Source organism: Macroventuria anomochaeta (assembly GCF_010093625.1).
Source record: "Macroventuria anomochaeta strain CBS 525.71 unplaced genomic scaffold BU25scaffold_22, whole genome shotgun sequence".
NCBI lineage: Eukaryota > Fungi > Ascomycota > Dothideomycetes > Pleosporales > Didymellaceae > Macroventuria > Macroventuria anomochaeta.
Window position 1 is genome coordinate 511578 of NW_022985383.1, and position 23664 is coordinate 535241.

General features: G+C 53.1%; 9 protein-coding genes across 9 annotated transcripts; 8 read left to right on the forward strand and 1 right to left on the reverse strand.

Annotated features, from left to right (window-relative positions):
• Nucleotides 1-154: 154 nt before the first annotated feature.
• On the forward strand, nt 155-1188 carry BU25DRAFT_422807 (uncharacterized protein; the record flags this gene model as incomplete). The annotated part of the gene is made up of 3 exons (XM_033708178.1): nt 155-319; nt 480-720; nt 791-1188. The coding sequence occupies 3 exons, from the start codon at nt 155-157 to the stop codon at nt 1186-1188; spliced, it is 804 nt and encodes a 267-aa protein (XP_033560444.1).
• A 9614-nt stretch (nt 1189-10802) lies between these two features.
• On the forward strand, nt 10803-12085 carry BU25DRAFT_104252 (transcription initiation factor IIE, beta subunit). The gene has a single exon (XM_033700267.1). The coding sequence runs from the start codon at nt 10998-11000 to the stop codon at nt 11769-11771; it is 774 nt and encodes a 257-aa protein (XP_033560445.1). The 5' UTR covers nt 10803-10997; the 3' UTR covers nt 11772-12085.
• An 833-nt stretch (nt 12086-12918) lies between these two features.
• BU25DRAFT_412080 (NAD(P)-binding protein) lies at nt 12919-13937 on the forward strand. Its single transcript, XM_033706711.1, has one exon. The coding sequence runs from the start codon at nt 12993-12995 to the stop codon at nt 13773-13775; it is 783 nt and encodes a 260-aa protein (XP_033560446.1). The 5' UTR covers nt 12919-12992; the 3' UTR covers nt 13776-13937.
• Nucleotides 13938-14041: 104 nt separating this feature from the next.
• BU25DRAFT_412081 (SH3-domain-containing protein) lies at nt 14042-15224 on the forward strand. Its single transcript, XM_033706712.1, has 3 exons — nt 14042-14150; nt 14202-14277; nt 14332-15224. The coding sequence occupies exons 2-3, from the start codon at nt 14224-14226 to the stop codon at nt 14995-14997; spliced, it is 720 nt and encodes a 239-aa protein (XP_033560447.1). The 5' UTR covers nt 14042-14150; nt 14202-14223; the 3' UTR covers nt 14998-15224.
• BU25DRAFT_104278 (uncharacterized protein) lies at nt 15207-17368 on the forward strand. Its single transcript, XM_033700268.1, has 2 exons — nt 15207-15330; nt 15453-17368. The coding sequence occupies exon 2, from the start codon at nt 15555-15557 to the stop codon at nt 16878-16880; it is 1326 nt and encodes a 441-aa protein (XP_033560448.1). The 5' UTR covers nt 15207-15330; nt 15453-15554; the 3' UTR covers nt 16881-17368.
• A 1599-nt stretch (nt 17369-18967) lies between these two features.
• BU25DRAFT_297075 (uncharacterized protein) lies at nt 18968-19120 on the forward strand (the record flags this gene model as incomplete). Its single annotated transcript, XM_033701928.1, has 1 exon — nt 18968-19120. A coding segment is annotated over one exon (153 nt), but the record flags the coding sequence as incomplete, so codon positions are not given.
• Nucleotides 18968-20169, forward strand: BU25DRAFT_472534 (uncharacterized protein). Its single transcript, XM_033710854.1, has one exon. It carries the CDS (start codon nt 19301-19303, stop codon nt 20066-20068), a length of 768 nt encoding a protein of 255 aa, XP_033560449.1. The 5' UTR covers nt 18968-19300; the 3' UTR covers nt 20069-20169.
• Nucleotides 20085-21404, reverse strand: BU25DRAFT_344148 (uncharacterized protein; the record flags this gene model as incomplete). The annotated part of the gene is made up of 3 exons (XM_033702988.1): nt 20085-20654; nt 20707-21117; nt 21171-21404. 3 exons carry the CDS (start codon nt 21402-21404, stop codon nt 20085-20087), a joined length of 1215 nt encoding a protein of 404 aa, XP_033560451.1.
• A 1152-nt stretch (nt 21405-22556) lies between these two features.
• Nucleotides 22557-23509, forward strand: BU25DRAFT_440966 (ribosome recycling factor; the record flags this gene model as incomplete). Its single annotated transcript, XM_033709208.1, has 3 exons — nt 22557-22672; nt 22722-23112; nt 23159-23509. Exons 1-3 carry the CDS (start codon nt 22575-22577, stop codon nt 23507-23509), a joined length of 840 nt encoding a protein of 279 aa, XP_033560452.1. The 5' UTR covers nt 22557-22574.
• Nucleotides 23510-23664: the final 155 nt, after the last annotated feature.

Below are 23664 nucleotides of genomic sequence, written 5' to 3' on the forward strand. Positions count from 1 at the left end.
CTTCCGCCGCGTAAACGCACTAAGGGAGCTAGCTTGCGCCCTCGAGGCGTTCCCTCTACATCCGCGCTGTCACCATTTCTAGTTCCTCTTCTCACCACACCGGACCATCTTCTCACCATACCACCTCAACATTCAACCACAGTGAAAGCACACCATGTTCTTCACTCTTGCTCTCCGGGCAGTGCTGTCGCTTGTCAACGCTTGCGCCGCCGTCAAGACAGCTCTGATAGCAATAGCTGCTACTTGCAAGGCGCGCTCAACACCCGTCGGCACAAAGCACTTCATCCTGATCCAGCAAGTGCACTGCAACATCACGACAGTCAGTGCTTTCAAGGAAGCAGCACTTCGTCAGCTTCAGCGCACCTCCCCTCGTAGCCAATAACTGCTACTTACCCAATATACGCACAACGCGCCTTCGGCGTTTGTAGCCTTCAAGCGCCTTCAAGCGCCTTCAAGCGGCTCTCTACACAATGGTTCAGCGTAATTTATACGCCGGCCTTGTACATCAATACGCCATCCTCCAGCTGTACACACCTGAGGACCTCCTAGCTGGCATGAATGTCGGCTTCCGTGTCCTCCAACAAGGCGGCATCCTCATTCCTGGTTTTGAGCAGTGCCAGCTGCGTGAAGAGATCAACGCTCCTCCTGAACCTTTTGAGGAGCCGACCTACTGCAAGCGCTTTCACTTGGAGGTCGAGTTTCGCGTGTTCTTTGAAGCTGGTATTTTTGATACCCGGTCTCGAGCAGTGCCAGCTTGGACAGGAGGTTGAGCCTCTTAACCCACATGAAGAGCCTAACAGTCTCAAGCCCCGTCGTGCGAAAGCACCTCGTCACATCGAGTTCGCATCAACGGAGACAAACACGCAAGTGTTAGAAGAAGTCCAGCAAGCCCACTGGGAGCCCATCGGCGGGATCAATCTGCACGAGCGGATCGCCTTCTACCAAACACGCGTAAACAATGGCGAGTCACATTTTCATCAGCAAAAGGATGTGCCCGTAGGTCCAGATTATGTGAAACACCATCTGTTCGAGACAGCCTACCAGTGGAATCTGTGGAACCAAGAACACGAGCGAGATCCCCAAGGCGTGGATGAGCGACTTGATCGGGACCCTCAGCTGAAAGAGAGGGTGTTCAACTTTCGCGATGTCGCTGAAGAATACCGGTCCAAGTTTCCACATGACTTTTAGCAATACTTTCCTGGTTCTTTGGCATTTCCCGAGGACACGGATGATGAAGAGTCTACTGTCGGATGGATATCTTCACCACCTTCTCCTGCTCCGACACATTCCTCACTCTCTCCAGCTCTGACGCCCAAGCTGCTATCAAATGACCGGTGATACTCGAGCGACTCCGGCTATTCATCCGGAGAATATTTCGAAGGAGATGGTGTATGGAATGACCCCGCTACCATTTATATCGTGATCACTCGGAAGCGCTGGTCAGATTTTCCTGGTGCGAACGACTTCTTAGCACGTGAGTCTTGTATCACATTCGAGGAGTTCAACGCCAAGAATGCCACAGCTATCAGCCAGTCCCCTCCGCATTCAGCCTGGTCAGCTACCGCTAGGTATGATGCCCTAGAGGCATCCGGACCGATGGGCTACAATCAGCGACTATACGGCAAGTTTCCACAGGATGAATGAATCAATGATCTTACAGCAATACTTTGGACATATTATATCATATTGGACGCCAAACTCTTCATCTTCGTATGACCACACACGCCGACCTTCCTCTCAGCACACATGAATCAGGTGTAAATGTGGCGGCGTGGGCCACTGTGGTATACTGATAGCTACGGTAAACAACAACGTAGGACTATCGGGTCGATGGAAGACTGCGCTGAATTGCTATCTAGCTGGGAGATGACGACTATATACCTGACCTAAGGCCAGTGACCGGTCACACACTAGACTAGGGTAGTCTGTCAGGGGTACAGTCAGACCTTGTATGGACCAACCGATACTGCAACAGTAAATCACACTGTATCATACCCTCGAGTCCATCGATACTTCCCCGGGAAGCTGTATACTCCAAAACACGGTACCAATAATCGACGAGCTGCTTGATGGTATAGGCCTTTCTTCTGAATCCTATGCAGCGAAGCAAACGCCCTTCTACTACCATAGGTATACCACAGACCAGAATTCGCAAAAAGATCACAGGTTCCGGCTCATCACCGAAACTGTCTGTAGTCGGCAGGCAGCGGCGCTCTCCTTGTCCGTGCGCTATGCATTTTAAACGATCTATGCGCCTCAACCTCAAGCTCAGGCTCCAGGTTGTCACAGCCTCACAAGCAGCTCTGACACAGCATACCACACTGTGTTTGATGGATGATTTCAGAAGAAAAGGTGGTCGTCGAGTCCCAAAACGAAAGGTACTACAGGGATGGACTTGTTCAGGTAGGGAGTGTTTAAGAGGCGTTTATGTTGCGCGTCAGCATCTGCATCTGCACATTTTCGATGTATTTTACGTTCTTTGCACAATGAACACGAGCAACCACCCATATGGAGGGACGAACGAGAATCTCCAGCTAATGATGTGTATCATTTAAACATCAAGTCATGAACACGAAACATAACATTATGATGCAATCCAGTGACTCCGTTGACTCACGATAGCACAATCTCAGAGATACTCGGAGACCTCTGGCCTCACCCTCGAAGCACTTCATACTTCCAAATTCCATACGCCAAACCACCAGGTCGCAGCACCCACCAATCTTGACCAGCCTACTTATTCAGTAGCATCCATTTCCGAAACATGGCCAGCTTTCTGATATCCTTATGGAACAACTGCTTGAGCCAGTCTTACTTCGTAGCGCTTCGCTCTTCTTCCGCGTTTCCGAACTCGAGAATGCTTCAAAGCTTCTGGAGTAGCAATGCGAGTAAACCTGCACCATTTTATACGATAAACAGATAGCGAAGAACCTATTCAACAGCGAACCACGTCGTTCGAACTTGCTGTATATAGCAGGTTCATATTGCGAGGCCTATACCTCGGAAAGTCCACGAGGAAGTTGCTAATCTTAATGCTTACGAGAACTTTCTGAGAGAGGAGTATGACGAGGGCGAACAGGTCCTAGCACCTTTCACCCACAAAGCCCTCCTTCATCTCTGCAATGCTACCGCAATAAATAAGTCTCACAAATATCGATTTCTCACTCAGTCCTACCCTCTCCTTGACACGTTGATGGCTTCAGGACCTCGTACAGGCCTGAACTAGCGAGTCCGGCCAGCTTCTTTCACTGGTACGCTCGCAACACCGCCTGGTCCGTCAACTCTACGCTATCGCGGATTACGACTACCTTTCACTCACACACGCCCCTTCACTTGCGTGATACTATCACATTAGCAAAGCTGAAAAGCTCTCGACTACAGCGACCTTTTCACTTGAAGCTGTGTCTTTGTCGTGCGCTGTTGGCTACCACCGTCTACGAAAGACCATGTTCGTGTCGCTGCAGTTCTTCACTTCAGCTGGTTTTTGCCGCATAAGGAAGGTTCCGATCACCATTAATGGTAGGTTTCACGCTTGTTGCCTTCTTGGGACCCTACGACGCGCTACTGCGAGCAACCCCAGACTAGTCCACCCTATCTCCCGTCTCATAATGCTTCACGGTAGGTTTACGTCGAGGAAGCTTAAGCGTTCGCATAGTGTACACTGACCCGTCTCCAGGTCCTCAATTCCATTGACCAAATCCAAGCGTCCATGAAACCATACCATCCCGCTGATATTCGAGATGGATGTAACCCATAAATAACGACATCATCCCCCAAACATATGAAAGCAAATGCAGCCCGCTAACCATGCCATATAAAACACATTCTTTTCGCTTCATCTCATGCACCCCGTTTCTCATGACGTTTACTCTGCAGCGGCAGGTGTACTACCGGCACCCTCACCACCACCCTGACCTCCTCGACCACCCCTTGGTCGCTTGTTGCCTCGTGCTCCACTACCCTCCGCCTCGCCATCAGCATTGCGCTTCTGAGCGCGTCCTGCACCCTGACCAGGCTGAAATCCAGGGGCGCCAGGGTTGAGGCTCGTCCTGGGGCTGTTGTTTTGACTCTGCCCTCCACGAGCGCCACCACGGCCACCACGGGCGGCAGCACCGCCCCGTCCGATGCCACTTTGAGCTGGGTTCTGTTGTTGACCACGACCCGCACCACGACCGCCAGGTTGCGGGATGCCGCTGCCAGGCTGAGGGATTCCACTGCCGCCTCGAGGGATGCCGGTCTGTCCAGCACCGATGATGCTCTTCAACGCAGCAGGTCCAGTGCCATGACCTCGACCGGCTTGTTGCTGCTGAGGTTGCTGGACAGCGGCAGCCTGGCCTTGATGGGCAAATCCAGGTGTCGCAATGCCGCGCGCAGCTTGCGCAAACGGATTTGGTGCAGCGTTTGAGCCTGCATTTTGAGTACCCTGCTGGAAGGGATGCGGTTGTTGGGCCGGTGCACCATTCGTCTGAGCTGGCGCAGGGGCTTGTTGACCGAGTGCTGAAGCAGGTCGAGGGATACCACCCGCTGGCACTTGCGGCCCTGCAGGCGTGCTTGTGTGAGCCGGCGTGGTGTCTTTTGCGTTCTTCGCCTCTTCGTACACCTTCGCAACCTCCTCCGTCGGTGTATCCTTGGCCGCCTTTTCGAATACCGCCCACTTGACCTTGAGTGCCGACAGTTGACCCTTCGTCAGCTTCACCTTCAAATCGGCTTGCCTGTTCATCCTGGCTTCCAGCTGCTCCAGCTGAGTCTTCAGGTGGGCTTCGTGCTCCGCCTTAGCGATGGCCAAGTCAGCAGCATGGTTGTCGGTTGTGTTTTGATCTGCGGCCCCAGAGGGCTTTTCAGCGGATTTCAAGATCTCAAGCTCCTTGGTCAACTCTTCGATCTTCTTCTTCAGAGCCTCGACCTCCTTCTCCAGAGGGACCTTGTACTTGTTGATAAGCATCTGGAGCACCTCCTTCGCCTCTTTATTTGAGTTGATCCACACGCGGATTTGATCCTTGTTCGCGTCGGGCCAGGAGACCGGTTCTGCCTTGATCGGTGTCGCTGACGTAGGAGCCTTGGGTGTGCCTGGAGCTGCTAAGACACCGGCCTCAACTTGCTTCTTGAGCTGATCGATTTCGGCTGCCAACTTTGCCTTTTCTTCGTCTGTCTCCTTCCTGATCGAGCGAATCTTGTTGTTGGCTTGTTCGCGGAGGTCCTGTGCCTTGCTCTCTCGGTTTGCGATCTTGGTCTCACGCTGATCAAGAACGGTCTGTCGCTGCTGCAAAGCGAGCTCAAGTTCGGCAACTTTAGCCTCTCGTTCCTCCAGTTGTGCTTTGGTAACGTCGAGCTGTTCAGTGTTTGTCTGGGCTTCTGCCTGCGGAGCGTTATTTGCGCTGCTAGCAGCAGCCTCTGCCGCTTCAGCTCGGCTACGAAGACCTTCAACTTCCTTCCGCGCGACAGTGAGCTCTTCCTTGAGCTTCTCGACCTCTTCGGATGAGGGTGCGTCTGTTGATGGCTCGGCGAGCGCGGCGGCCGAATATGCCTGTGTAGTCTGTGGGTCTGCTGGTGCAGATGATTGTGCTGCCTTGAGGTCGGCCTCAAGTTTGACGATGCGTGTCTTGTCTTCGGCCTTTACAGAAGTTAGCAAGACGTTGTGTAACACAGTTTGATGGACAAACATACCTCCTTCTGCTCAAGCTCGGAAACCTTCTCTCTAGCAAAGCCAAGCTGAACCTGCAGACCAGCAGCTGCGTTGGTGGCAGCTTTCTCCTTGTTCTCAGCCTCTGTCACTTGGGCCTTGAGTCGTGAGACTTCTTGCTGGAGAGGTTCGGATGAGTTCTCGTCAACCTGTCCCTCTTCAGCCATGGTGACATCAGCGTTGGCACTGCTGCGGGCATCTGCACGAGCAACAGCCTCGTCACGCGTCGTCTTCGTGGTCTCGAGTTCTTGTTGGGCCGTAGCAAGTTGGCTCCTCAATTCCTCCAGTTGCTGCTGAAGTGAGGTCAGCTGCTCCTGTGACTGAGTGCTTTCAGCCTGTGTCGATGTGGCGTGTTGACGAGCGACGTCCAACTCTTGCTGAACAGATGCAAGCTGCTCTTGCACTTGGTCCCGCTCTTCCTTGACAGCGGCGACTTCTGCTCGTACAACAGCCATCTTCTCTCCGTGCAACTTGTTGAAACGCTCCTTCGCATCTTGTTTGGCTGCCCTGACTGCAGCGTTCACAGCCTCTTCAGTGACAGTCGCCTGTGCGCCCTCTGTTGACTGCACCTTCTCGTTAAGACCGGTGATCTGCTCATTGAGACTTGTGACCTGTTCAACTGCTTGATCACGCTCTAACTGCAGAGTTGCGATCTGCTGCTTGAGGTCTTCCAACTCCTTCGGATCGATACGGTCGTAACGCTGGAGCACATCCTGGTGTCGCTTCTGCCAGCGGTCCCGATCCTCTTCAACAGCCTTTAGGTGACCGAGGTGCAGCTCGATCTCACCTTCTAACTCTGTAACACGAGCCTGCAGAGGCTCAAGCTGACTGTGTAGAGCTTCCATCTCCGTGTTCTTCTCCGCGAGCTGGGCTTCAATACGACGGTTTTCATTGCGTAGGGTGGTAGTGCTCTCTCGGTAGACATTGAGCTGCTCGATCTGTGTCTGAAGACTTTGCAGATTGCTACCCCCCTGCTGGGCCCTGGTCTGTTCGGCGATAAGCTTCTCGCGGGCCTGGTCGAGCTGCGTTTGGAAGTGATTGAGCTGTTGCTCTTGTCGCTTCACTTCCTGGTCTTTGAGGTTAAGCTGGACCTCCAGAATCTCCTTTTCACGTCGAAGGTAATCGTTGATCTCCTGGAGACCACTTGAGTCGGATGATGAGTTCTCTGCATCGCCGGCGGCAGAGGCACGATTGCTCTTGAGGGCCTCGATTTGCGCCTTGTAGTCGTCGAACTGGCGAAGAAGTGTCTTGTTGTGTTGCTTCGCTCCATCGTAGTTCCTCTGAGCTTCAGCAACCTGACTCTCAAATTGCTCACGAGTTGTTGTCCAGTGCTCCTCATTCTGGGCCAATGTAGCCTGAGCAGCTTCGGCCTGCGCCTTGAACTGCGCAATCTCAGTCTTCAACTGGTTGTGCTCGTCACGAAGAATGCGGAGGCTCTTCATGGTCTCACCGTGCTTCGCGAGCTCGTGCTCGTAATCTTGTTGAGCACGTGTGGCAATCTCTGCCTGCGATGCCACCAGCTGTGCCTGGTTCTCTACTTCCGCCTTGTAATCAGTGACATCATCCTTCAGACGGGCAATCTCTGTTTCCAGAGCATCCTTTTGCTGAGTAAGGCGCAACGTCTCCTGTTCATGCTGACCACGGAGCTTGGTTAACTCAGTGTTGGAAGTTGCAAGTTCAGAAGAGATCTCATCGACGCGCTGCTGTAGATCAGTAATGGTAGCATCCTTCTCTTGCTGTGCCGTGCTCATCTCCTGCTCGTACTGCTCATGTGTCTCCAGTTGGCTGCGAAGTTGGTCTTCGGCCTCTTGAGCAATCGCCTGGAACGTCTCGATCTGACCGTTCGCAGCTTCAAGATCCTCCTGTTTGCGCTCGATCTTGCGCTGAAGTTCCGAAACCTGTGCCTCCAACTCCTCCTCACGGTTTGCCGGTTCCTCGTTGTCATCGTCCGCTCCATTCGTTTGGCGAGGGCGAAGAGACTGCACGCGTTCTTCGGAAGACTGAAGCTGGGATTGTAGTTCGGTAACACGCTGCTCAAGCTGTTGACGGGCGGTATTGACTAAGGCAAACTTGACGTCAGCCTCGTTCTTGGCTTTGATGAAGTCATCGATGCGGCGCTGAGCATCGGTTCGTTCGTAGTCGCGTTGCTGCGTAGTCTTCTTGTGCTCAGCGATCTCGTCCTCCAACTTCCGTTGCGTGACCTTCAGCTCTGCTTCAAGCGCATCGACACGATCCTGGAGACGGCGGCGGTTCTCGGCGTTAGACAGCTCCTGTTCGTTGCGAAGGCTCTGAATATCAGTAACCATCTTGCTGAGGCGATCACGCTCGTCTGTAAGTTCCTTGTTGCGCTCTGTAAGGCGCGCTTCGATCGTTTTCCACATGGTCTGCGATGCCTTGAGGTTCACAATCTCACGATCCAGCCCCTCAGCTCGTGCTGCAGCATCGAGAGCTTCTTGTTGCGCCTTGTCCACCTTCTCATCCTGCTTGGCAAGCGCATCTTGAATAGCGGTGTAGCGCTCTTGCAAGGTCGTCTTTTCGGATTGGAGCAGCTTCAGGTTACCCTCGAGATGCGTGTAGCGGTCCTGCTCACGGCGGACCTGGTTGTCAAGTCGTAGCTTGTCGCTCTGGAGCTGGTTGCTCTCCTTGGTGAGGCTGTCAACCTGCTGCTTAAGTGTAGCACGATCTGTGGCGTTCTCTTCCCGCAATAGATCGAGGTGTGACTGCAGGTCCTTGATCAGCTTCTCGTAGCCTGCAACTTCCTTGGAGTGAGGTGTCTGGTCCATGTGCATCGAGCCTCCGGGTGGTGGCGTCGCAAATGCCGCCCGGCTGTCAAACGATTGTCCGAAGTCAGGAGTTCCATCAGCATTGAGTTGGTGTCCTCGGCTAGTGGTGATACGACGGTACATCTCACGCTCCTTCGTGACGCTCTTCAGTCTCAGGTCAAGCGATCGGATTTGCTCCTCCTGCTCAGCCAATCGTCCTCGCAGCTGTCCAAGCTCCTCCTCGTCCTTCTTATGTTGATCAGCCCGGTCGCGAGCTTCTTGTCCCTCATGGGATTCGGCCACCGATCGAATGGCTGCCAAAAGTTCCTGGTTCTTCTGCGAGCACGACTGAACATCCGTAAACAAGAGAAGATGCTTCGCAATGAGAGCACCAGTCGCGGTACTTTCGTCGATTTGGGAGTCCGGCATCTCATTGTTATGCTGCGCGGCGTGTCTGACACGCTCTTGTTGTTCCGGTGAAAGCGACTCCAAGCCCCTCTCGGCTGCTTCTTGACGCCAGAGCAGGAATTGCATCTGCGTGACGGTATCCTGGAGTTGCTGACGAAGTGTCGTACATTCGCGGTAGGTACCTTCTAGATCACCGAGGGCCTTGCGAGCATCCTTGCGTGCTGCCTCCCTGTCCGCAGTAGCCTCGTCTAGGAGGGCGCTGATTTCGGTGGTCTGGTTTGTCAACATCTCGTTCTCACGGCGGAGCTCTTCAATCTCGGGCTGCGCCTGCTCTAGCGATTCGAGCATTTCAGCCAAAGTTGCATCCTTCTCTTCGCTCTTCTCGCGCAATGTGCGGATCTCAGACTTCAACTGCATGTTCTCCGAGTACAGCTGGGTGACCGACATGCCGCCCTTCAAGCGCGAGCCTCCTGGTGAGAAGACTGCGGGCGAGCCTGCCCTGCCAGGTGTCTCGAACGCACCGTTCAGGGGGCGTCGAGGTGTGGCAGGCATGCGAGCAGCATTCTCGAGCTCAGAGATTTGAGCGAGCAGATTCTCCTGTCCAGTCTCCAATTCTGCAATACGAGCCTCAGCTTCTGCAACCTTGTTGCGCTCCGACTCGACTTCAGCCTGGAGCTGACCAATCTCGAGGGCAGCATTGTCGTTCAACTGAGACAGCTCAGCCTGGAGTTGCTGCAGACGACCCTTGACGAGCTCAGCGCTTTCCTGATGGAGAGTCGCCAGTCGACGGGCGCTGTCAAGCTCGTTGCGAAAAGATGCCTGGTTCTGGGTGGCTTCATCCTCCAGCTGCTCAATTCGCACACGGGACTCATCGGCCGTCTGCTCGAGCTTCTCGATATGCTGGCGTAATGTCGTTTCGGTACGGCGAAGGGTGTCGATCGTCTCGGATGCGTCTGCGTTAGCACGCTGCAGCTCGGCGACTTGGACGTTCTTTTCCCTGCGGTACTTTGTCTGGTCGTCAGAACGTGTCTTTAGCTCACTCTCGAACCACTCGTTGTTCTTGCGCAGAAGCTCGATCTCCTGCTGGAAGTTGGTCTCGCGGAACTTGACATTGGCAGCGGCGTTCTCGAGTGACTGCTTGGTCTCCTCGAGAGCTGACAGCTGTTTGCGCAAGTCGACGAACTTCTGGTGCTGATCTGAGAGTTCTCTGGCAAGGCGGTCGTGGGCTACACCTTTGGCCTCGTGCATGGCCAGAGTGTCGCGGTTCTGGGACGCGAGAGCCTTGATGCGAGACTGCAATGCCTGCACCTCAGCTGTGGAGCTTGTCGACGAATTCTTGAGGTCATGTAGCTCCTTCTCGATTTGCTGGCGTGCCAGTTCTATGGAAGGCACGTCAGGAGGGGGCGCTCTTTCCCTAACAGCCATTGATGTTTACGCACCTTCCCGCGCAAGCTTCTGTTGCAGTTGCTCTGTTTCCTTCTGTGCCTTGTCCGCGGCTGCCTTCAGCGTGCGCGCGCGGGTGTCTCCGCCTTGCACGGCAGCCTCAAGCTCGACGTCGACCTTGATCTTCTCCGACTTGAGATCATCGTTTTCGCGCGCTTTTGCCTCGATATGCACCAGCAGTGACTGCACAAGCTCGACTGTGGGCTCGGACAGTAATGATTGGAAGGTCGTCTCCGGTACTGAGTACGACGCGGCCAGATAGCCCACGTCTACTGCGGCGGCCGCCATGTTGGGTGGGTGGGTAAATTGTCGTCAGGCTCAGCGCATTGTCGAGAGCGCGTGGCAAAGACGCGCCAAAAAGAGAGACAAAGGAGAGTCGACAGGGCGGCGCAGACAATCAAGTCGCGTTGGTGGGAGCTTTGAGAGTCGCGCAGAGCTTCCATCTGTCTAAGCACGTCGCGCTAGCGCTGTATAGGCCAAGCCCGCATCATCGCTGCCTTCATCCTCACTATCACTATACTGTCTTTATTCCGCGCCAGTTCCACCCTCTTCGACGCTATCGCCCAGGAACTCACCCTCCTTGTCCTTCACCACTGTGCGACCCTTTCACTAGACGCTGCACACACAGGGACATCAGAGCCCGCTCCGAATACTCTCGCCATTCCAAACACTCTTCAGCTGGATTGACTTCATCTGCTGTCACAATGTCGTTCCTCAACGTCGCCGCACCCTCGCCAACCCCATCCAACTCGTCTGCAAATGGCGCAAAGCGCAAGCGCCCTGCAGAGAATACCAGCGTCGTCTACTCGCAGCCAGCGGACACAGGCACCGGTGACCACGTCTACACGCAATTCGGCTTTGCCCGTGACCACCTTAAGGAGGGGCTAAAGCAGCTCACCTTTGAGGAGGTCATGAAGTATCTGAACGTTAGGGAAGATCAGCCGAACTGGAAGCAGCTGCGCCAGCTCTTTCACTCCCCATCGAAGGACAACCGGATTGGCTTCGACCATGCTACCGGGCTTTACCACTACAAACCGAAGCTCGCTATTCGCAACCCCTCGCAGCTGAAGGCCTATCTCCAGGCACAGAAGTCTGCGCAGGGACTCTCGATCAAAGACCTTAAGGATGGCTGGCCGAACGTGGCGGATGAGATCAGGCCCATGGCGGCGAAGAAGCTCATAAGGCTCAAGGAGACCAAGGACGGCATACCGAAGACGGTGTGGGACAATGACCCGTCGCTTGAGCATACCATGGATACCCAGTTCATTAGCGACTGGCACAAGATCGCTATTCCTGCCAACCCAGACGACATGCGCAACACATTGCTCAACGTCGGTCTGAACGTTGCCACCGCGCCGCGCGTGATTGTCGACAATACGCCGAAGCCGAAGAAGAAGCGTGCGCCGCGCAAGAACGGTAGGGTTACGAATACGCATATGGCTCACGTCCTCAAGGACTTTTCTGGATTGCGGAAGTAGATTGTTCTTGATCATGCATAGCGATGGCGTTTGGGTCTCCACGTCTCTGGAGTTTGAGTTTTTCTCTCGGGCTGCAGCTTTAGCTACCCAAAATTGATACCAAAATGCACAACAACACGGGGAAGGTAAATGAGTACCACTTTCTTTGTCGCTTCGCATCACACAGTAAGTGGATAGAAAATCGAAGAGAGCTTGGCGCCGGCCAGAGCAACAACCAACACAGTCTCTTTTATGTCTGCAACAGGCTTGCCTCCTATCTACCTATCGTCACCATTCTCTTTATATTCTGTCTTGTATATCTACCCTACTCATGTAGCTACTGGCCAGTCGTTGTAGTTCTAGTTAACATCCTCATACGGCCCGTAGTTCCCCTTCCCGCCCCTATCATGCTCTGCAAGCGGCACGTTCTTCCTGGTCTGCTCGACAAAACCCTGTCCACATTGCAAGTCAGCTCGAGCCTTTCCATCAACAATCTTATCTAGTGTAAAAATAAAAAAACAACGAACTCAACTGACTGTATAGAAACGGCCTCCCAAACGTAATCATATCGATCTTGCCCTGCTCAGTTGACTCTTCCGCTTCTTCGACCGTGTAGCTGTAGTTGACCATCAGCTTCGTCCTGCTGTCCTAAAACTTGGCCAGCGGTCCGAATCCCTTTAGCGGCTCGTACTTCTGGCAGCTCCATACCCTTCGGCCTGACAGTGCTGTCCGAGAAATCGTCACTCGGTTACCCCTTTGCACAACCCGTCTTGTCAGGCGTGCAACTCTCACGCTGCTGCTTACGCCAAACATCACGTCCGTGTGGATCCCTCCAGACTGCCGTAAAGCTTGTGAAGACAAGCATCGCTGTTGCGAATGTTCCGTTGTTCAAGTGTCTCAACTGCCGGGCAGGGATGCCACATCAAAGACGAATGATGACGTATGGATCCACTTCGAGCCACTATGGAGCGGCAGCTGGAGTGTTTGAGGCTCGATGCTTCGGGTTGGGAAACGATGCAAAAAGAGCGAGGCTCTTGGTAAGAAGCTCTCATTAACAGCGCTAATGCCGATCTCTACATGCAATGTGGGCATTCGTTAGCCTTGTTCGTACTTAGTTTTGTATACTTGAAGTGGTCTGCATCTCGTCATAAATACTCCTAGCTGAACAGCACTACATAACAGCTGTGGTCCTCGCTGCACTGCTCCTGATCTTCACTAACAGCACACATTCTAGACGCAGTCATGTCTCTCAAGTACAACAAAGTTCTTGTTATCGGCGCCACATCAGGCATTGGCTGGGCCCTCGCCGAGAAGATCGTGCAGAATGGCAAGCAGGTTATTATTGTAGGACGTCGACAGGAGAAGCTGGACGAGTTCGCTTCCAAATATGGCAAAGACAAGGTCTCAACAAAAGCTTTCGATATCACCAAGCTCGACGAAATTCCCAAGTTCGTCCAGGACGTTACTAAGGAGCACCCCGATCTCGACTCCGTCATCCTGAATTCTGGCATTCAACGCGGCTTTGACTTCTCAAAGCCCGATACAGTCGATCTAGAGGTACTCGAGCTCGAATTCCGCACAAATTACATCTCATACATGCACCTGACGACGGCATTCATCCCCTTCCTGCAGAAGAAGGATAACGAAACAAGCCTGATCTACACCACCTCCGGCCTAGCTCTTCTTCCCCTTCCCAGGTGTCCAAACTACAGCGCCTCCAAGGCTGCGCTGCACCACATGATCTTGGTCCTTCGCGAGCAACTACGAGCTGGCCCAGGCAACATCAAGGTCATTGAGATCTTTCCACCAGCAGTGCAGACAGAGCTTCACGATGCGAAACACCAGCCTGACATCAAGGATGGCGGCAACATTGGCATGCCGTTGAATGAATTCATGGACGAGACGTGGAAGAAGTTGACGAAAGGGGATGAGCAGATCCCTGTTGGCTTTGTTAGTAATGCTTTTGAGAAGTTCGAAAAGACGAGGCAGGGCATGTTTCACGATATCATAATGAAGATGCACTAGATGTCGAGGTGGTGGAGAGGAGGTTGAAGAGGTTGGACCGCTGTGGAGGTAGTCAAATATGTGTGTTAAACGTAAGATATTCGAGCAATGTTTCGAGTCCACCCAAAGACTACAATTGGTTCCATGAAAGTAAAAGTACCATTGTAAGGCTCACGACTCATAGATGTCTGCGTTCCGGTCTTCACATGAGCGTTGCGCAATTCAATAGGTGCTGCGCCACAATCTAAAATGGGTGCGGCACAAGGCTGCCGAACTCCTGAGGTCCCCACTTTCATGGATACCGCGGACGGGTGATCCCTCACAACTCCAGCGAAGTTTCGACCAACACAGCATTCTCACTCTTGACTCTGCTTTGCTAGACTTTTGATACTCTCAGTATGCCCCGCCCGTGTGCCCATATGAATCAACATACTAAGTAAATCGTAGAAACTCCACACATTACTCCAACATGAGCACCTTTCAGAATGCGATGATCAACCGGTCGCTGGGCGACATCAAGAACGTATGTCGCGACTTTCTGCCTCTGTGAAGCGATATATTGAAACGCGTTCCCCAGAATCTCCAATTCCTTCTCGAATCCGAAGTCATCAGCAAAGCTCAGCACGATGCTATGCTGCAGCAGCTTCCCGTCTCTGCCGAGAACTCGACGCGCGCTCTGCCTTCAGCACCCGCACAGCAGGTCACCAACCAGCTGTCCCAGATGAATCTCCAGCCCACACCGTCGCACACTCCCGCACCGGCCTCAGAGAAAAAGCAGAACATCGGCTACTATGCTGAGAACCCTGCGCCACCAGCCTACCCGTCGACACCCTCCCTCCCCGTCGGCCCCACGATCCTCACACACGCTACCGCCATGTATCAATACAACGCCCAAGACGCCGGCGACCTGGCCCTGCTGCCCAACGACAAGGTCGCCGTCACAGAGTACATGAACGCCGAATGGTGGAAGGGCAAGAACGAGCGCACCGGCCAGGAGGGCATTTTCCCCGCCTCCTACGTGCGCAAGGAAGAGAAATCCACGGTCCCCCCGCCCAGCAACTACGGCAACATGCCTCTCGATGTCTCCAACGGCGCTGCATCGGGCCCCGTTGCGCAGCAGACGCCCGGCGAGCCGAGCAAGTTCGAGCAAGGCGGCAAGAAGTTTGGAAAGAAGCTGGGAAATGCGGCGATTTTCGGTGCAGGTGCGACTATTGGTGGTAAAATCGTGAACGGCATTTTCTGATCGCATGTACAGGTGCGACTATCGGTGGCAATATTGTCAACTCCATCTTCTAGGATATCTTGTTACGCGCTTTGTCATGTTCACTTCCGCTGTGTTCAAGAAGTTTGGCGTTTGGATGGATCTTGGGTAGTGAGTGCTTCTTCATCTCTTCTGCTGACGACCCTTTTACGATTCTGACGACTGTCAGATATTTCCTAGTCTCAATTATATTACTTTCAAGTTTTGAGGACTACGTGTTTTGTTCATGTGTCATGTAACCATGTCTTGCTCATCAGCAGTCGTCAATTGCAAATGAGCAATCGGGCTCCTTACAGTAGCATACCAACTACATCAGTACGTCATCCCTCAATCAACACTGACAGACCACAGAAGATCACAGTCCTTGCCGTTATCGGAGTCTCTTTGGTCACAGTCGGGAGCACCCCAACGATCTGTCCTTCACTAACTGCATACAGCAAACGGCGTTCGCTCAGCTACACAACCACACTTGCTCTTGCACCCCACAGTAGTCTGTGCCTATCCCTCTACAGCATGCCCCTACCTCTTGCACCTTTTCGATGAGCTCCCACACCCCAGGCACGACAAACCACCCTTATCCAGAATTCTCAGACCCTCGGCATGCCGACCCCCCAGCTTACTCTTCCGCCAACCCCTCACATCGCCGCGTCCGCACATACACCGCCCACGCCCTCATCCTCTTCAACGTCTATGGCCTGCCCCTCTCCTCGGGCTTATGGCTCGAATACTACTTCACCAGCGTCCACCCCTCCACCTCCCTCCTCGCGATATCAGCCATCTTCGGCGCCCAGCTCGCTTGTCTCGGCTCTGCCGTCGGTCTAACAGTATGGCTGTACCACCAATGGCCGAAGGTTTGGCGGCTATACATGTTCGCCGGAGCACTCAGTGTATGCGGTGCACATGTCGGCCCGCTAATCACTAAGGAGTTCTGGGTTCTGGTACTTTGCCAAGGCGCGCTTACAGGACTGGGACTTGGTTTCTTGGGGACAGTGTCTATGCTCGTATTGAGTACGCATTACAAGTGCGACATCGCCGTTGCATCGACTCAATGTGATGCAGCGGGTTTCGCAGGCGCTGTCTTGTATACGGTCTTGACTTGGGTGTGTCTGCGGGCTGAGAGTGTGAAGTTGGGGTATGGAGCCACTCTCGTACTTTTCTCGTTTACGGTCTTACCCGCTACGTTCCTGGCACGACCTTGCGCTCTCGACAACTCCCATGCCTATCGAACTCCAAAACCGAGGATCAATGCAAAGCCACGGACAAAGTTGACTGCCTTCGTCACTACTGTTCTCCCAACCCTCCTCGTCGCTCCTGCCCTCCTACTTCCACCACTCTACCTCCCTCTCCTGCTCTGCGGCCATCCTAGTCAGTACAAGTCAGATATCGGTCCATACACCTTGTTCGTCCTCTTCGGCACCGCCATACTCTCCTCCACTCTCGTTCCAAGACTCCCACCGAGCCGTCTTTTGCCCACGACTCTCTGCATCACTGCCACGATCTTGGCTGGTGTGGCGATTGTACCGATTATCTGGATGCCGAGGCTTGATGTTGTGGTGCCTTGTGCTGCTGTTTATGGTGCAGGTCTTGGTTGTGTGCTTACGTTGTGGGTCAGAATGTTGACTTGGTACGGATATGCGGCGTGGAAAGCAGGGCCAGGCAGATGCGCATGCGTGGTTTCAGCTGTTGGTGGGCTGTGTGCTGGGGGTGGGCTCGTGGGCGCTGCTGCAGTTATGGAGAGGTGGGAGAAGGGTGTGGAAATAGTGTTGGGTGCTGCGAGTGGATGTCTCGTATTGGAAGGTGTTGTTGTGGGGGCCGTGTCTTTTGTCGGATATTGCAGAATAAAAAAGGAAGGAAACAGTTCATAGTAATTGGCCTAAAGGAAGAGTGGGTGGAGCGGTTCCTGCCATATGCTGTTAGTACTATCATTGACGAAGCCGTGTTGCGCTGTGCTCTCCATCGATTCGCGGGTTTGATATTGGTGGGATGACTGGAAAGAGGAAGCGGCAGAGTATCGACGTTGCGAGGAGAACGAAGATCTGAACCGAAGCCGATGCTCGATGCCAGAAAAGGGAGAATAGAAAAACGAGGTAAATCAAGTAAGCTCTAAAGGGTTGATCTCAATCCTCGCTGTCGTCAGAACAATCGTGGACCCTGGAGAGTCTTGCTCAGCATGTCAGCATGAAGCGGGCGCCGATCTTGACAAACGCCAGAAGACTCGTTGTCAGTCAAAAAGAACATGGAGACATGGCAGAGTCTGATCATAGTGTTTGGTGACTATAATCACTTCTGAGCATGTACGTCCACCTACTGACTCTCAAGCCTGATTCCAGCCTTAAGGAACTGCACAAGATTGGGCGGGCACTACGCGCTCAGATTGTACATGTATACAAAGCCTGGAGGTACACAAGACACAGTCAGCGCACATTAGAATGATGGTTTGCTGAGTTTGAAGGGGGTGGTCAGAGCGTCTTCCTGCCCTTGCCCAGGCAAAAAGAACTTCAAAAAGGCTGACCGGCACAAGGGTCGAACTCCGGCCAGGATATCGCCACTAGCACCAGTCCGTTAGAAACACAAAAAAATGGTAGCTTCTCTTTGATTGAGCGTGTCATCCTTAGTGCAGGGGCCATGCTAATCTTCTCTGTATCGTTTCAAATTGACCAAATGCCCGAAGGCGAAGGTATAACGAATCTGTAAATATATATAATCACTGTAACGTTTCCACGGTGTCAGTAGACGCGCTGCGCGCGCCTGCCTGGGATCACGAGCCATAAAAGGATGGATTGGTAGGCCGTGCGGGAAAAGCGCTCTTTGGGTGGCGGGACGGGTCCGGTGGCCATTGCACCAATAGCGTTGTGTCTGCTGGCTGGGGACGAGTGGCAGTTGGGGGGACGTGCGAACTTGGGAGTTGTGCAGACGGGTGTCTTCACTTGAGAGCACAAAATCCTGTAAAGAAGCAAAAGAAACTGCAATGAAAAGGTAGAAGGGCAATGCGTATGTTAAGTGTTCAAGTGATGTGTAGAAAAATACCCCTCCATGTGCGTGGAGTCGGCATTCCGCGCTAAGGATCGCAAGTCCACCATCGGGCGTTTGGTCAATCTGATTGTCGTTCCTGACTGACCAAATGCCCAATCCATCGACCAGAAGCAGATGTTAATATGAACGATAGAGAAAATTGCATAGCCCCTGTACTAAGGATGACACGCTCAATCAAAGAGAAGCTACCATTTTTTTGTGTTTCTAACGGCCTGGTGCTGGCTTGACCTGCGGACGCGCTGCGCTGTCTATCGACATCTCGGTAGTCGCTGTCGGCATCGTAGTAATACTGAAGGTACTAGAGCCCAGATTCTCCGGACGATAGACTATAGCGCTATGCCAGAAGGTTATCAAAGTTCAGCCTTGCGCTCGGGTCTGCAGCTTCATGCATGTAGCCGCCAGGTTGCTGTACCGCAGCGCTAACACCGAGGATTCGACGATACCATAGCGCTGCCCAGCTATACACCATCAAAACCATGCTCGGGTATGCAAAGAAATGGAAGCGAGCACTTAAGAAATGGGTTTTCAAATTGTGCTTTACAGAACGTGGCCCCAAAGTGGAGACCTGAACTCTTCAAGTGACATTCTTTTTACGCATCGTGTTTTTCTACAGACGCGCACCGTGTGGACAGGCGCTATGTTACAAATTACCCGATGGCGGGTTACTTCCCGCCTCGATTCATGCTACAGAGGCAACGTTCATCCTCAACTCTTCCTCCTTACTCTTCATCACTCCACTCCAACGACACGACGGCCGGTGAGAAGACCAGACTCGATATTACCCAACGGCTCGAGAAGAAATTTGCCGAATACAACGCATCTGATAACCTCCCGAAGAGATGGCTCTTCAAAATCATGAGCTTGCTTGTCAGCATGTTGTGTATGTCTGCGATCATAACTATATACGCCAACATCCCTGGGTGATCTATTGACGTTTGCCAACATTCTTGAGAAGGTGGCATCTGCTACTCTCATCGTACCAACAACAGAGGCGCTCGGTCAGCTGAAGTGGAATTGGTTCCACAAATCGAACGCTATGTATGATTTCGAAATCTTCAGCCAACTCGCCCGTCTAAGCCCACCTGCCGGCATCTTCTTGATCTACTACCCGCATCTCTTCGGCGTCTCCACGCTGCGATCGTGCAGCAAACCCCACAGCTAGAAGTCGCACACCCCGCTCTGCTCATGTTCGGCGGCAGCTTCTTCTCGAACGCAGGACACATCTGGAACGACCTCATTGATGCCCCACTAGATGCCAAAGTCAAGTGCACCCGCCAGATCCATCCCAAGAGAGGCTATCTCGTCGGCTGCAGCGCTGCTTTTTGCGATCACCCAGGCGGTGGATGCAGCAGCTTTTCTGCCTTTTGTAGGGAGAGGTGTGGTGCAAAGCACGCAGTATGCGCTCCCCGCTATCGTTGGCTCGACATATTATCCCTGGGCGAGAAGACACACACACGCCTCACAGCTAGTCCTGGGCTTTTATCTTGCGTGGGGTATCGTGATGGGGTCTTTGGCTCTGGGCAAGGTGTGCTTTTATTTCGGCACACGAAACAACAGGTCCCCTGTGGATCCAGCCGCGCTGTGTCTGTTCATGGCGAATGTTCTCTGGACGATGATCTACGACACCATCTATGTGCACCAGGATTTGAAGGACGACGTCGAAGTTGGGATCAAGAGTCTGGCAGTTTCCTACCGTGGGTACAATAAGGGGCTGCTTTGGAAGTTACTGGCTTTGATGGCTGCGTTCCCGGTGGCAGCGGGGTGGCTAAGCGGCACCAGTTTACTCTTCTATGTTCCGGCAGTGGAAGGCTCCGTCACATCTCTGGGTTTGATGATCGGAAGAGTGGAGCTGCAGAGAACTGAAAGCTGTGGGTGGTGGTTCGGTAACGGGTCTTGGTACGCGGGTGGCTCGATTGCAGTGGACCTGCTTGCTGAGTACATTTACACGCAACGGTATTCTTGTGCTGGAAGCATGTGTCGCCAGACACTTTCTTTGGGACCGGTAAATTCCTCTGTATAGGTCACGTGCGACCACCTCATACATGTCTTCCCATCAACGAACTTCCGTCACTCTCGCTGACGCCCAGACTCTCATTGCCATACGCAGTGTGCGCCGGCTTTGGTAGCATAGGGCTCTCGCTGTTCCAACTGTCGTGGCTTGCCTGCCTGGGTTGTAACGTGACAGACATCTCTTGCCCCACATGTATTTCTGGGACGTTAGTCCTATTCTTCTTCGCGGCAAATGGGTTCAGAAATCGTGACTTGATCGCGCTCGGTTCCATGGTTGAAACTTTTGGCAGGCTTGGCGGCTGTTCAAGAGAGGTACATTCGATGAACTCATCGCCACGAGACGAGTGCGAGCGCTTTCGGACATCGTGGCTGCTACTCAAGCCGACGTTTGGCCCACGGCCTACGGTGCCGTTTGCAGAGCTGAACTTGCGGTGAACGATTTCGTCAAGGACAGACTTGAAGTCGTCAAGGAAGATGGTGTCGGAGGCGCACTTGAAGACTAAGGCGAAGCGCCAGTACGGGTTGATGCCGCTGCTGGCTGTCACACGTGCGGCGGAGACGGCGGCGTCGGTGAGAAGGAAAGCTATAGAAAAAAACTTTATGTTGTTAGCCAACGAACGGAATATGATGAGAGACCTGTAAGCATACCATGCAGAGTAACATAATGCCGAACCTAGAATTGATGCGAATGAGAGCACATATCTTGAAGCCATATGTCTTCTTGATTGCATCGATCAACTTCCAGGTGGTGAAGATCCACCACGGGTCGCGAACGAGGGCCTCCCATGGGCGCATGCGGACATTAGCATCCGAGCCTAGGCTATTGAAGTAAGAGAAGTTGGACCAGGCCTCGGCGATCCAGAATGGCTGAACACAGAGGAGCGAGATGATGAAGAGACGTGAGCCCCACTGTGGAAGGAACGGTCGAATTTTCAGCCAGGCAACGACGTTGTGGAGGAAGTACGAAATGAAGAGCAGGGTTGCCGTTGCTGATAAGTACCATCCGTAGTATGGGTCTTCGACGAATATGAAAGTACCGTGCCAGAGAGCGAGAACAAGCTGCAACTGGTCAGCATTTACTTGAACTGTAACTGCTGTTTGTTGATTCTGACCTCAAGAAGAATCAGCTTGTGCAGCCATATGCCAGATCGATAGTTGCAAAAGACAATCAAGATCAATATGACAAGGCTTCCCACGTTGTAACCTTGCGCCCAAGCTTCCAAGAAGCCGCCTTCCGTTGATAAGCTGGATCGTGTTGGTGGTGATGTCCGTGTCGAAGGCTCTGGTATGGGCTCTGGAATGCGTTTGTGCAAGACTAGTAAATTGAGTGCGCTGAGAGGAGCCATGGCTTATGCGTGTCACATCTCAAGTCGAGGTTGAGGAGGCTGGGGAATCTGAAGAAGGATTACATAGCATTGATGGAGCGTGTTTAACCGTCCGGTCATTGATCAATGGTCGATTAAACCGTGGAACGCAGGACAGGGCTTCGCAATGCTTACGGTCACGCAAAGAGACGTGGACTCAGAAAGTGTCGGTGTCGGGGGTTATGTTCGTTCAATCCAACGCACGACGCTCCAGGGCTGACGTTGCAAGTCGCGTACCCTGTGAAGTAGTAAGAGAAACGGCCCAATAGTATGGGTGGCTCGGCGACTGATGTGATGAGGGCGGCCTGTTGGCCATGGCGAAGCTGTCATGATGCTCACCGCAGTGAAGATCTGCGCTTTTCTTCCCGCCTCCCTTTGGCAGCAAATGCACGTATTGGCGGCCACATATTGTATTTAGTAAAAGCGATCAAGTTCAACATGCTGCCCTCGTCCAGGTCACCGACCGTATCAATGTTTCGAATGTGCAAAATGTCAAGCAGTCGAGTTTTGTAGCTTCGCGGAGACCTTCGACCGCTGGAGATCGGCGGTGGCTTGTGGGATGTGGGTGGGATGCCTTGACTGCAACCCACCAGAGCCACCCATCCACCGATCAAACAATTCTCCGGTCAGCGTTGCAAAAGGTAAACACTCACTGGTCTTCCAATTTGTGTCTGAGGTAAGCAGTCATGGTCGTGCAAGGACAAGGCGCCTGAATGGGGGCAGGAAGGCGAAGTGTTGCATTTCTCCGAGCGTGGCACAAGGCTTCAAGGATCTGGGGTCCCGAGCCCGAAGTCCCCCACGTCTGAGGATCAGCAAGGCTCTCCTGAGCACCAAACACCGAGTTCAGAGCCTTTTGAAGTTGATCATTCCGGTCAAAGAGGGCGCAGGTACGGCCGTAGAGCTCTGTCTTGTTGAAGCAATGTTCAATGAGGAGTTTGGGATCCCAATCGGTGATACCTCTTGAAGGAACGATAGTATGCGCGTCTATCGACTCTCATGCTGGCGATCTCATAGGTAGGGTGATGATGGTTTCAACTGTTCGTTTTCATGTGATGACGTCCCTGTCGCGTGTGGAAAGTGGAGCCTGGCCCATGCGCGTTAACGCGATTCCATCGCAGTTGCCATCAGATGTTCTTGAGCAACACCAACACAATGTCGCAAACACTAGCACCACGTATAGCCCTACGACTGAGCTCAAGAAGCTCACTAATTGCTTCTTCAAAAGCAATTGAGTTGCCATGCCGTAATCTGTGAGCTCTAAACCGATCGTTCGACAGCTTCAGTAGCTCACACCACCAGTTGCGCTTTCCATGCCTCTACAACGCTATGTGGCCCAAAGTTAAGGAGCTTCTCCAAGTACCCGCCGCTGTGGAAGAAGGCTGGAAAAGCCAACAAGTCCCATGCGAAGACTGACTCGAGCCCGCCTGTTGGCCAGACCGGCGAACCTACACCGACCGACGAGATCTACGACATGTCAGAGCTTGAGGCTTCCATACTGAAGGCGATTGAGAAGCTCACACACGATCTGGCTCAGCTACGAAGTGGAGGAAGGTTGAACCCAGATATCGTCGAGAGCTTGAAGGTGCAGCTCGGCACCGCAGGACAGGGCAAAGAGACTGTCAGACTGGGTGACATTGCGCAGGTAGTTCCAAGAGGGAGAGTCCTGAACGTCATCTGTGGAGATGATGCAGTATGTAACCACCACAACAAGGCAGCCCAAGACTAAGATCTCACAGCACATCAAACACATAATGAGCGCCATCGCCGCCTCGCCACACTCCCTCACACCTCTTGCGCCAGAGCAGAACAACCCTCTTACCATCCAAGTCCCTCTCCCACCGCCGACTGGCGACACACGACGAGACGCGATCGAGTCTGCGAAGAAGACATCCGAGAAGGCCGATGCCATGGTTCAGCGCGCACGACAGGACCACAACAAGCTGATCAGGAAGTACGAGCTCAACAGGGAGGTGCGCCCTGATGACATTCAGAAGGCGAAGAAGCGCATGGAAGAGGTTGTCAAGAAGGGGCACGACGAGGTCAAGCGCATCGCTGATGGCGCGAAACGAGTGTTGGAGAGCCAGTAGATGCACTCTGCTTTTTGGAGAAGGAGCTTAGTGCAACATGCTATTGTAATGCAAGTCCCGAGACGTTCGAAAGATCAATGCAAGATATATGGATATGGACACGGCACTGATGGAAATCAAGGTCTCCATATCCCAACAGATCTAAGGCTGTAATC

Bases quoted from the DNA above. Each gene is read 5' to 3' on its own strand.
- BU25DRAFT_104252 (XM_033700267.1), top strand. From the start codon at position 10,998: ATGTCGTTCCTCAACGTCGCCGCACCCTCGCCAACCCCATCCAACTCG.
- BU25DRAFT_412080 (XM_033706711.1), top strand. From the start codon at position 12,993: ATGTCTCTCAAGTACAACAAAGTTCTTGTTATCGGCGCCACATCAGGC.
- BU25DRAFT_412081 (XM_033706712.1), top strand. From the start codon at position 14,224: ATGAGCACCTTTCAGAATGCGATGATCAACCGGTCGCTGGGCGACATC. The intron at 14,278-14,331 runs GTATGTCGCGAC...CGCGTTCCCCAG, and splicing joins CGCTGGGCGACATCAAGAAC to AATCTCCAATTCCTTCTCGA.
- BU25DRAFT_104278 (XM_033700268.1), top strand. From the start codon at position 15,555: ATGAGCTCCCACACCCCAGGCACGACAAACCACCCTTATCCAGAATTC.
- BU25DRAFT_472534 (XM_033710854.1), top strand. From the start codon at position 19,301: ATGCCAAAGTCAAGTGCACCCGCCAGATCCATCCCAAGAGAGGCTATC.